At 42.3% G+C, this 12,769-nt stretch overlaps 1 protein-coding gene and 1 long non-coding RNA gene across 2 annotated transcripts; both read right to left on the bottom strand.

Moving 5' to 3' along the window:
- Positions 1 to 1,093: 1,093 nt before the first annotated feature.
- Positions 1,094 to 9,759, bottom strand: uchl3 (ubiquitin carboxyl-terminal esterase L3 (ubiquitin thiolesterase)). Its single transcript, XM_035773112.2, has 8 exons — positions 9,747 to 9,759; positions 6,785 to 6,913; positions 6,212 to 6,368; positions 4,857 to 4,942; positions 4,607 to 4,654; positions 4,316 to 4,391; positions 3,712 to 3,770; positions 1,094 to 2,360 (listed from the first exon to the last, which is right to left on the bottom strand). Exons 1-8 carry the CDS (start codon positions 9,753 to 9,755, stop codon positions 2,277 to 2,279), a joined length of 648 nt encoding a protein of 215 aa, XP_035629005.2. The 5' UTR covers positions 9,756 to 9,759; the 3' UTR covers positions 1,094 to 2,276.
- A 1,147-nt stretch (positions 9,760 to 10,906) lies between these two features.
- LOC127931052 (uncharacterized) lies at positions 10,907 to 12,053 on the bottom strand. The gene is made up of 3 exons (XR_008139664.1): positions 11,732 to 12,053; positions 11,412 to 11,667; positions 10,907 to 11,346 (listed from the first exon to the last, which is right to left on the bottom strand). It is a non-coding gene; the product is annotated as an uncharacterized LOC127931052 (long non-coding RNA).
- Positions 12,054 to 12,769: the final 716 nt, after the last annotated feature.

The raw sequence follows: 12,769 nt of genomic DNA, 5'->3' as shown, positions 1-12,769 counted from the left end.
GCCGGGTGCAGTGCGCGCTAGCCAAGGTTGCCAGGTGCACAGTGTTTCCTGTTGGGTTGTGTATCGGAGGACGCATGACTTTCAACCTTCGTCTCTCCCGAGCCCGTACAGGAGTTGTAGCGATGAGACAAGATAGTAGCCACTACAACAATTGGACACTACGGAATTGGGGAGAAAAAAGGGTCAAATTTTATTTAAAAAGTACAAAAAAAATAAAATAAACAGAGAAATCCTTGATAACCTGCTCCAGAGCGCTCAGGACCTCAGACTGGGCCAAAGTTTCACCTTCCAACAGGACAACGACCCTAAGCACACAGCCAAGACAACCCAGGAAACCAAACCTCTGAATATCCTTGAGTGGCAGAGCCAGACTGAACATCTCTGGAGACCTAAAAATATCTGTGCAGCGACGATCCCCAACCAAACTGAGAGCTTGAGGATCTGCAGAGAAACTCCTCAAATACAAGTGTCCCAAGCTTGTAGCGTTATGAAGACGAGGCTGTAATCACTGCTTCAACAAAGTACTAAGTGCAGGATCTGAATACTTACGTAAAATGTGATATTTCAGTTTTATAAATTCACGAAAAAAATGTAAAACCTGTTTTTGTCATTATTGGGTATTAGGGGTAGATTAATTAAGGGGAAAAAAATGATCAATTCTAGAATAAGGCTAACATAAAATGTGTAAAAATGTAAGAGGTCTGAACACTTTCCAAATGCACTGTATACACAGAATTATTACCTAAACTTAAAAATATTACCAAAAGTTTGTAGCTTTTTTTTTTTCTTCTTTTGAGTGGCAGCCCACAGGTACGTGTCAAATATAACAGATTATCAAATATGAATTTAAACATCGTACCTGTAACCCTCCCCAAAATATAAGTAACATGTGACATTCTAACAAGGCAGTTATGAAAATGTGTATTATATTACATGTAGCCAAGTGACTAAGTAAGGTTTGTTGTTTTCATTAAATTAAATATGTATATCATATTTTGTTTTTATTATGAAAACCAAGGTAAAATATGTACTCTTCTTAGTCATTTGGTTACATGATAGATAGGGTGTGTGCGAGTGAAATCACAAAGTAAGATTTCAACCATTTTGGTATTTTAATTTGCCAGTTTTTACAAAAGGTAGGCACCATGTCAGTGGTAGTAGCTATATCACGTCTTTTTACCACTCCCCATGTCAATCAACCATCAAAACATACGTAAAGGCCCATTGCAGTCAAAACTGATTTTCCGGTTTTATATACATTTCCACACAATGAGGTTGGAAGTGTACTGTGAAAATGAGAATGCCCTGTTAGTGTAAGAGCTTTTTGAAAAGACCACCTGAAATTTGAGCCGGTTTTGGTGGGACGGAGTTTTGTTCTGCCTGGTGACATCACCAATAAGAAAAAGAGTTCCAAACCTCTGCCAATAACAGCGTGTTTTCAGTTTTCCCTTCCCCACTCAGTCCTAGCAATATTCCTGCTTGAGAAATTGCTCTTGCTAAGAAGCAATTTCAGGTTTATTTTTTAGAATTTTAATTGAAAATTAAGTATGGTACTTAATTGTTAAGAGAAATGGTTTAATAGAGAAAAATATATCTGCATTGGGTCTTTAAATACATTGTTCAATACATTGCAAGCCAATGAAACGGGCACTTTTCTGCATTTCTAATATCTGCAGAGGAAAAAACAAAAAAAATCCTGTTAGAATGGAATTTTTGCATACACCTTACCACAGCTGTCAGTATCATCTTTGAAAGGTTACACAAGATTGGAAATCAGAGCAATTGTCCAGTGCCTAATGGCCTGTATACTTTAGTGCAGGGTCAGAATAGTCCAACTGAAAGCTCAATTACCACTACAGTAATACTGCAGCATTGTAAGTGATCTGGGGTGGGTGAAGGTTTCCCTATGTACAGATTTAGGATCACCTTACCCATAAGTTGGGTTGCAAAACTGACCCAAGGACAGTGTCTCGGAGCAACTTCAGCCTAAATCATTCAAAGTACTAAGGGGCAATGGGGAAGTAGTGATGGCACACACTTCAATAACTTTCAGTTGCATGACAACTTTTAATCTGACAATCGAATCGTTTTTAGAACCAGGCTACTGATTCCTCGCAAGCTTAGCTTACTTTAATTATATATATTTTTACAGTTAACCTTTTGTCATCATACCACATGCTAACCTATTCAGTAAAAATGCTAATGAGCTAACAAAATTCAGCACTTGAGAATGATTGGCAGTCGTATTTTCTTCTCTTGTTCGGCGAGTGCCGTGTTCATGCCTTGGACAGGGCCACCACTGTGAAGCGAAGCTCCTGGGGGTCCCGAGCCATGAATGTCTTACACACCTCTGTTGCATCCTGCAACACAGACAAAACAAATACACCTCGATACATTATACGATTAGAACCAGGGTCCTAATTATTAGCGCAAACTAGGGGTGTTGAGTACAGGCACCTCTGTTTGGTCCGTACTGTGAAATTGAATGAATACATAAGATACAAAAATAAATGAAAAACACTTATAGGCTATTCCTACGCTGTCATGTATGCCTCGAGTAAATATGAGCTCATGACATGGCACATATTGCACTTTTACTTTCTTCTCTAACACTGTTTTTGCATTATTTAAACCAAATTGAACATGTTTCATTATTTATGAGGCTAAATTGATTTTATTGATGTATTATATTAACTTAAAATAAGTGTTCATTCAGTATTATTGTAATTGTCATTACAAATAAATTAAATTAAAATCGGACTATTTTAAAAGCCGATCTGCTGTTTTTGTCCTCCAATAAATCGGTATCGGCGTTAAAAACCATAATCGGTCGACCTCTAGTTGTGCCATCTCAGTTTGAAGTGCGATGATCCCATACTTCAGCTCAACATTTTGATTGCACATCAACAGACAACGACCTGGGCACATTCTTCCTCCTTAACGACAATCAACATTTTGCACAACTCACTTCATGGCTTGATTTTTGTTAAGCGAAATGGAAGAGTTTTGCAACTCCATAGCAATGTCACTTAAAGCATATGAAAGTCAACATGCAGGACAGCTGCCTATGGGAATATTCATTGAATTTGCTGAAGTGTGGTGATAAAATATACTAGAAGTAAATCAAAAGATATAAAAATGTTATAAAAAATGTTTAAATCTGAAAATCTATTAACCTTCTGAACAAGCCCCAGACCTTTATTAATGTTTACACTGCCCAACAAAGTCAGAGCAAATCTCTTTTCAATGCAACTCCAAATGCTGCAATCGAAGTGAGTTGACTATTGTCATTGATATTCCTACTGTAGGCCTACTTGCCGTCCACTCTGACTTTGAAGTGTAATTACATGTTATGCTTCTGCTTTAGACTGTTCTCAATGGGAACCGAGTTCCAAAGTGAAAGTAACTTCAAAATGTAAAAATGTGTTTGGATCTGAATTCCTGGCGATTCCCAGAGGGCTGCAGAGCAGATACAGTGGTGCACTCTTGTGGATTAGATAAGTAAGTTCCCAGAGTGATTTCCCTTTCCAATTCCACCCATGATTATAACAATGCAGGTAAAGGTACACCTACTGAATATGGAAATATCAGTAATCAACACGGAAACTATTTCTGAATAGTCGCCACTTATTCAACCAAGGCCGTGGTTGCCTCTACCAAACCATCATTGCGTCGAGACTTTACAATGAGATGCATTGATTAGTCGTTTACCTCAAGAAAGCGGACTTCTGATGTTTTCCCATGGGCAATAGGGAAAGGCTTGCGGCCATCTTGAGAGAAAACACAAGATGAGAAACAAATGCTACTGCACATGATCAATTTCACACTGCAATGACTGGGCAAGTCTCAGAACAATCCCATTGTAATGTGGATCACATGCATAGAAAACTCATGGTAAACCCTTCCTAAGAAGACCCTCTTAATAATGCATTATAAGCATGTTTTTAATAACTTATGGGGCTCATGAACATGTCACGGACGGGATCTGAAGGAAATTTCCCCTTGGGCTGAGGCTGACTGACCATGAGCCTTTTCACGAGACGCCACCCCACGTTGGGGGCCAATCACAGGTGGGATCTGAACCCTGGTCTCCCACAGGAGAAACCAATGTCTTGACCAATAGACCAAAAGAAAATGATCCCTTGGGGAAATTAACCCACACATCCGCTATAAACGCATTATAAAATGTGCTTACAAGGCATTTTGAAGAGGTTATTCATAAGAAGTGTTACCAAACCCATTTCTGTGTATCTTATTCCTACTATTGAGAGGTCTACAACAAAACATTTCAAGTGGAAAGGGGTGTTTCACTTACCCAGTTCATATAAATGTCCCCCAACATTCACAAAGGCAATGAAATGCAAGTCCACTTTTTCATCCAAGCTTGGTGCCTATAAAACAAAAGATAAAAGCACAACTGGGTCATGTTCAGTATGGGAAAATAGAAAACAAAAACAAGAGTTTACAAAGGACAAGTTTAGGTAGTAGCTCCCCCTTTCACTCTCTTTCAAAAAGGTGTTACGTATTGACTGCCTTTGACCATGTTCAAAATTAACTCAAATTAAGTTGTTCTAGAAAAGGAAAAACCCTTCAAATGAATACTCACCTCGGTCTGTCCTTCCTGTGCACTAGATTCATGTGTAACACGGATGCTCTGTAAAGGAAGAAATCATCCACTTCAATTTCAATCACATAATTTCCCCATGGCTAGAATGACACCATCCACTCAGTACATTGTCATCGTGGCCACCACTTATTACAGGCACACCCTGGTATGTTTCTAAACAATAGTCTTGACCCACTTGTGCCAATCTGATAAATGATCATCTTTGTATGGTGAAGATTGATGGAAATACCTCATCTTTCTCCAGGAAGGTGGCCTTGTTCTCTGGGCTCAGTTTAGTGGACTGAACCAGGAACATCTTCAGTGGAGAGTCAGTCTCTGGGAGGACGAGTAGACATAAGCATGAAACATACAGAAAGTTGTATCACTGAGCAGTGTTCATTTCGTCAACAGAAAGTTACTAAAATATTCGCCAAACACTTACTTTTCAGTGGCAATTGACGAGACTAATAACTGACTAAATAGACCCCAAAAAAAATAACCAAAAGAATTTCAGTTGACTAAAATGAGAAGAGATGAAATGATCTTTGACTAAAATCTGACTACTAACTGGACAAGAGTTTCGGGAGAGATTAAGAGCTTTTCATTGACAAGCACAATTCATATTGGCAGCAGTTCTGCTCAGCAGTAGGAAGGACGCGCCACACAGACTACATCAGCTGGTGAGCAAGCAATGTGTGTGGGCAGACAGGCACCGCTAAGGCTCAGATTATACACACGGCACAGGCGACTCTCTTGCTTCCCGGTAGCTAACCAGTGACCACCAGCCTTCTATACCCTTTGCCTGGTTCAGAAACAAGCAGCCTTACGAAATTAAAGACAAAAGCAGCATTGAGTTCAATCGTAAAAACAACAGTCTATGTTTTTCTCCCTTTTAGTATAGAAAAGTAGGCCGTCTTTGAACTTGTAGTCTCGCTCAACTGTCCCCACTGCATTTCATAGCCAGGTTGTGTAACCAACGTAGCCAAGTCTCCTCCTTTTCCTCAGAGAAAAAAAAAAAAATTCTGACCTTGATTCTAGCCCTTATTGTTCAAAAGATATGATCCATAAAACCAGAGCTATGCTTTCTTCTCTTCTGTCGCACATTGGCGGGCCGAATGTTGCATTCATAAAGCATATCGCGGGCCGTTCTAAAACTAGGCTACTTGCGGATCAGACTGTTAACCATTTGATTAGGCTACACCTTGTTCAGTCATGTTACCTCATTAGCCAGCTATAACTAACAACCTGGGGCGCATTCAGCAGGATGTGTTGGAGGAATAACGCCGGCTCTATTCATGGATTTTCTATCTGCAGTGTTTGAGAATGTTTTGCAACTGAACATGGCTCTGGAAATACTTTTCCTGAACGAAAACACAATTACATTTTTCACATCCTCATTTTTTCAATTCATCAAAACCATCATGGACTACAGTAATTTGACATTGTCAAACTGTGAGCATGCCCTTTTCTCCCTCGCCATCTCAATAAAGACAGTCACCGCCCTGTGATCGGTGATGTAGGGTTTTTCATTGGGATTGGGGGAGGAAAGCTGATCCTAGATCTGTACGTAGGGGAAACTTCATCCAGGGTGTGACAGCCACGTACCAAATTCCAGATGTTCCTGGTTGTTGGCTACAGCGTGAATTAAGCCTATTGTTCCACAGGCGTTGCCGATTGTCTGCTTCATGAAGTAGACATCTGGGGAGACATCCTGGCCCTGGGCCTTGATCTTGGCCTCCTCCTCTAGCCTGAAAGACTCATACTGCAAAATGGGAGAGGGAAAGTGTGTCATGTTTTCCTAACTTATGTGTTCTATCGATGATATTCCATTATATTCTACTGTAGTTACTGGGGCTGAATGTATATTTTAACAATTCTAGAATGTTAATAAATACATTTATAAAATACAAAATTATTGCAGAATGCACCTGTGGTGAACACCGGCAAAAACCACAAGTCTACATGCGGTTACCCGTATATTTGACTGTCTATATTTGACTGTCAAATCATTTAAGTGTAAAAGAACATTTCACACTTGCTGAAAACACAGGTGGACCAATCAAGACAAGAGTATTTTTTGGCACAGCATAGAAGACGGCACCAGCTGTGACTCCTTTTAACTAAATTGCCTAAGTCAAACAAACACACATTAGGTTGGAGAAGCTGGAGCAGACCTACCTTCTCTGTGACAGGGAAGAGCAACAGGACAGCACACACAGGCCTGGGCACCATGCTCAGAAGCTCTGGGTCCATCCCATACACGTCGCCAAACTGCCAGGTCGGCAGCAAACCCAACTGTCGCAGGAACTTGGGGAAGAATATTGGAGTTAAATCATCATGCATGAAAATAGAAAATAGGAAAGCAATGGACAGGGCAAATCTCAGGAATGTTTTAACTTGCTAAAATATAAAATGAGGATATGAACATGAGTAAATCAGCAGGTTATCATTTGGGCTCCCGACTGGAACAGCGGTCTAAGGTACTGCATCTCAGTGCTAGAGGTATCACTACAGACCCTGGTTCGATTCCAGGCAGTATCACAACCGGCCATGATTGGGAGTCCTATAGGGTGGAGCACAATAAGCCCAGCGTCGACGGGGTTAGGGTTTTGCCGTGGTAGGCCTTCGTTCTAAATAAGAATTTGTTCTTAACTGACTTGCCTAGTTAAATAAAGGTTAAATAGTAAATACAAATCATTATTGTAGCTGCCACACTATCCTTTCAGCAAAGCACACCAAATGTATTTATTATTTAACTAGGCAAGTCAGTTAAGAACAAATTCTTATTTACAATGACGGTCTACCAAAAGGCCTTGGGATAAATTAAATAAAAATATAGGACAAAACACATCACTACATAAAGAAAGACCTACGACGACAACACAGTATGGTAGCAACACAACATGATAACAGCATGGCAGCAGCACAACATGGCAGCAGCATAAAACAGGCTACAAACATTACTGGCCACAGACAGCAGCACAAAGGGCAAGAAGGTAGAAACAACAATACATCAAGCAAAGCAGCCACAATTGTCAGTATTGTCCATGATTGAGTCTTTGAATGAAGAGATTGAGATAAAACTGTCCAGTTTGAAGCTCGTTCCAGGCGCTAGCTGCAGAAAACTGAGAAGACGAGCGACTCAGGGATGTGTGTGCTTTGGGAACCTTTAACAGAATGTGACTGGCAGAACGGGTGTTGTATGTGGAGGATGAGGGCTGCAGTAGATATCTCAGATAGGGGGGAGTGAGGCCTAAGAGGGTTTTATAAATAAGCATCAACCAGTGGGTCTCATGACAGGTATTCAGAGATGACCAGTTTACAGAAGAGTGCAGTGATGTGTCCTATAAGGTGCATTGGTGGCAAATCTGATGGCCGAATGGTACAGAACATTAGTCGCTCGAGAGCATCCTTACCAGCCAATTTATAAATTAAGTCTCTAATCAAGCATGGGTGGGATAGTCATCTGAATTAGGGTTAGTTTGGCAGCTTAGGGTGAAAGAGGAGCTATTTACGATAGAGGAAACCAAGTCTAGATTTAACTTTAGCCTGCAGCTTTGATATGTGCTGAGAGAAGGACTGTGTACCGTCTAGCCATACTCCCAAGTACTTGTATGAGGTGACTACCTCAAGCTCTAAACCCTCAGAGGTAGTAATCACACCTGTGGGGAGAGGGGCATTCTTCTTACCAAACCACATGACCTTTGTTTTGGAGGTGTTCAGAACAAGGTTAAGGGCAGAGAAAGCTTGTTGGACACTAAGAAAGCTTCGTTGTAGAGCGTTTAACACAAAATCCAGGGAGGGACCAGCTGAGTATATCATCTGCATATATATGGATGAGAGAGCTTCCTAGCCTTGGGGTGCTCCCTTGGTGACAGGCAGTGGCTGAGACAACAGGTGTTTTGACTTTATACTCTGCACTCTTTGAGAGAGGTAGTTAGCAAACCAGGCCAAAGACCCCTCAGACACCAATACTCCTTAGCCGGCCAACAAGAACAGAATGGTCTACCGTATCAAAAGCTTTGGCCAAGTCAATAAAAATAGCAGCACAACATTACTCAGAATGAAGGGCAATGGTGACATCATTGAGGACCTTTAAGGTTGCAGTGACACATCCATAACCTGAGTGGAAACCAGATTGCATACCAGAGAGAATACTATGGACATTAAGAAAGCCAGTCAGTTGATTATTGACATGTTTTTCCAACACTTTTGATAAACAGGGAAAAATAGAAATTGGTCTATAACACTGTGGCTGCCTTCCAAGCAATGGGAACCTCCCCAGAGAGGAGAGAGGTTAAAATGTCAGAGATAAGCTTGGTGATGATAGGAGCTGCAACCTTGAAGGATCTAAACCTGGTTTTTGGGGTCAAGTTTAAGGAGCTCCTCCTTTAGCACTCAGTGACTGCCTGCAGGGAGAAACTTTGTGGCAGGGCAGGGGGGAAAGAGGGAGAAGGATCTGGGACAGTCACATTAGAAGGGGTGGGAGATGAGGAAATGTTGAACGGGCAATGGCTGAGTCAAATAGGAATCCTGACTAATTGAAGTGGTGATTAAAGAGCTCAGCCATGTGCTTCTTGTCAGTAGCAACCACATCAACTTTAAGGGATATGGGCAGCTGCGAGGAGGGTTTATTCAAATACCAGAAGCCTAAGCATTGGTCATTTAAATCGGATAAAATAATCACATTTGATTCGACCAACTTTAGATTCAGATCGACTTCTGTTCTCTACATGGAGCATCATGTGCATGTTTACTGCAGTGATTATTGGTTCCAAGAAGTTGCTAGTTAGCTAGTTACATATTCACCATCAAAATCCTGTTTCTGTAAAACAAAGAGCAACTGTCTCTGAAATGAATGTCAATGCTATCTATTTAGCTGCTATTATTAGGGGTTAAATATTAGCTGATACAAGTATAACGTGTTGGATATGCTATTTTTAGAGGGTCGATGGTTAAGCTGAACAGCACCTCCGCTTTTGATAACAAGCCACAGTTAGCTAGCTATTAAATATCCTCCAAGCTGGATACTGTGTTAGCCATCTAGCTATTATTTAACATGGAGTGAGATTCCGATATCCTTAACAGCAACACTTGACACCTCCATGATGGGTTTAGCAAGATGATACGACTTACTCACTTGGTTCATCACCTGAAAGAAAGAACAAAAAGTAAGCCGTTAGCTTTGACAAACCAGCCAGCAATGGCTAGCTAGAATAAATTAGCTAGCTAGCCAACTCATGTGAGATTGAATGAATGAGGCAGCTAGCTAGTTGTGATGACATGTTTAGCAAAATTGGATAAATACAAAAGTATGTATACTAACATCTGGGTTGGCTTCCAGTGGCAACCAGCGCTGGCCGTCCATTTCGAATGATATTATAGTTAGCTAGCTAAAATCTTCAGTAAAGTGAAACAGCTCCAACTTCTTTTTCGGCGAAACAGAAGGTGCGCCTTTCCTCTTCTTCGGTGGTATTTATTCGCTGTTGGCATCCGACGGTAATGGTGCTTTACCGCCACCTACTCTACTGGAGTGTGGGCCAGAGAAGAGGAGGAACTAAATCCTACCTTCCAGCCCCGTTGCTCTTTAAAAAAAAAAAAAACATATTTCAGACTATATCTAATGATGTTCTACTCAATATTCTCTTTGAACTAATTTCCTGGTTCACCTTCTCCCTCCTACTAGATATCAGCCTCTCTCTTTCCTCTGATACTGCCCACACTGTATCAATACATGCTCCACAGTCTCTGTTTCCTGCCAATTCTCACACTTTCCTGTTGGATGCTTTCCTATCACATTGTGCTATTTTTTATTTTTTTTTGCATTATTTGTAACTTATTTTGTACATCATGTTTCTGCCACCGTTTCTTATCTCCGTATTTATCACCTCCTGTACTGTGTCCGCACAGAACAAGACTCAGCAGCTCCGGCTGGCCTCCTTCAACCACTCCCTGTTCCTCACCGCCCCTGGTCCCATATATCACTGGACTGTGTCACGGATCTCCCCCTGTCAGATGGCTACACCACCATCCTTATGGTTGTGGATAGGTTTTTCAAAGCCGCACATTTAATTCCCCTTCCCAAGTTGCCCTCAGCCAAGTCATCGGCCAGCCTGTTCTCCGCGTTTCATCCCCAATCTAACAGCCAGTCGGAGTGAGACAATCAGGACCTGCGGGAGACTCTTCATTGCCTCGTCTCTGCAAACCCCACCACCTGGAGCCAGCAACTTGTGTGGGTGGAGTACCCCCGCAACACCCTTCCCTGCTCGGCCACCGGTCTCTCGCCCTTCGAGTGTTCCTTCCCTGAGGAAGAGGAAGAAGTCAACATGCCCTCGGCCCAGATGTTCGTCCGCCACTGTTGGCGTTCCTGATCCTGAGCCTGCCGTTCTTCGCCTGCCTGACTCTTATTAGGATTACTGATCTCTGCATGACCTGGACCTGCCATTTGCCTACCCCTTGTATATATTACATCTCTGAGACTCGAACCATCTGCGTCCTGTGTCTGCATCTGGGTCTACTCCTGTTTCGTTATAGCGACGTCATTTTCTCCCGCAGTTGCTTCACCGCATCTCGGCAGGTGGCTATGTCATCCGTAGTTGCCCTGGCGCTAACCTGCATCTCAACACGCTCCAGAGACTTGGCTGGCTATGTCATCTGTAGTTGCCCTGGCGCTAACCTGCATCTCAACACGCTCCAGAGACTTGGCTGGCTATGTCATCTGTAGTTGCCCTGGCGCTAACCTGCATCTCAACACGCTCCAGAGACTTGGCTGGCTATGTCATCTGTAGTCTGCCCTGGCGCTAACCTGCATCTCAACACGCTCCAGAGACTTGGCTGGCTATGTCATCTGTAGTTGCCCTGGCGCTAACCTGCATCTCAACACGCTCCAGAGACTTGGCTGGCTATGTCATCTGTAGTTGCCCTGGCGCTAACCTGCATCTCAACACGCTCCAGAGACTTGGCTGGCTATGTCATCTGTAGTTGCCCTGGCGCTAACCTGCATCGCAACACGCTCCAGAGACTTGGCTGGCTATGTCATCTGTAGTTGCCCTGGCGCTAACCTGCATCGCAACACGCTCCAGAGACTTGGCTGGCTATGTCATCCGTAGTTGCCCTGGCGCTAACCTGCATCTCAACACGCTCCAGAGACTTGCATGTGACAGATTGGCTGGCAATGTTGTTTAAGAGTTTAATGATAGACGTGTTGGAGGCTTCCACCATATCCTTAAGTGATTTAATTTATCCCAAAAAGCAGTTCCTCCAGGGATTTCTTAACTGCTTGTTTGAAAATTGCCTGCATCGAAGTTTGTTGTTGATTCCGAGCCTTCAATATGGTGGAGTTGGATGTATCCTCGCTGGTCTTAGTTGGCTTGGTGTCTTTCTTTATTTGGAACGCTTTTAGGGTTCTCCGTGCCTTAGTTGAGTGTCCTCGGTCACGTAGGTCCATGTTAAATTAAGCATTTTCAAAGTTCCGAGGTAAATTGTCAGAAATTTGCATGTCAGAATCATGTAATTACACATGAATAACAGTTACTTTTGGGTATGTCTATTTGTATTTGTATTTATTATGGATCCCCATTAGCTGCTGTCAAAGCAGCAGCTACTCTTCCTGGGATCCAGAAAAATTAAGGCAGCTTATACAATTTTAAAAACATTACAATAGATTCCGAGATTACACAACACACTGTGTGCCCTCAGGCCCCTACTCCACCACTACCACATATCTACAGTACTAGGTGTGTGTGTGTGTGTGTGTGTGTGTGTGTGTGTGTGTGTGTGTGTGTGTGTGTGTGTGTGTGTGTGTGTGTGTGTGTGTGTGTGTGTGTGTGTGTGTGTGTGTGTGTGTGTGTGTGTGTGTGTGTGTGTTGCTTCCCAGTCCCCGCTGTTCCATAAGGTGTATTTTATCTGGTTTTTTAAAATCTGATTCTACTGCTGCATCATTTACTTGGTGTGGAATAGAGTTCCATGTCGTCATGGCTCTATGTAGTACTGTGCACCTCCCATAGTCTGTTCTGGACTTGGGGACTGTGAAGAGACCTCTGGTGGCATGTCTTGTGGGGTATGCATGGGTGTCCGAGCTGTGTGCCAGTAGTTTAGACAGACAGCTCGGTGCATTCAACATGTCAATACCTCTCATAAATAAAAGTAGTGATGAAGTCAATC

This window comes from Oncorhynchus keta, chromosome 7 (assembly GCF_023373465.1).
Source record: "Oncorhynchus keta strain PuntledgeMale-10-30-2019 chromosome 7, Oket_V2, whole genome shotgun sequence".
Lineage (NCBI taxonomy): Eukaryota > Metazoa > Chordata > Actinopteri > Salmoniformes > Salmonidae > Oncorhynchus > Oncorhynchus keta.
The sequence above is the reverse complement of the archived record's forward strand: the minus strand, read 5'-3'. Positions and strand labels throughout refer to the sequence as shown.

Bases quoted from the DNA above. Each gene is read 5' to 3' on its own strand.
- uchl3 (XM_035773112.2), bottom strand. The intron at 4,943-6,211 runs GTACGTGGCTGT...TCGTCCTCCCAG, and splicing joins CCAGGAACATCTGGAATTTG to AGACTGACTCTCCACTGAAG. The intron at 3,771-4,315 runs GTAAGTGAAACA...TTTTCTCTCAAG, and splicing joins GGGACATTTATATGAACTGG to ATGGCCGCAAGCCTTTCCCT.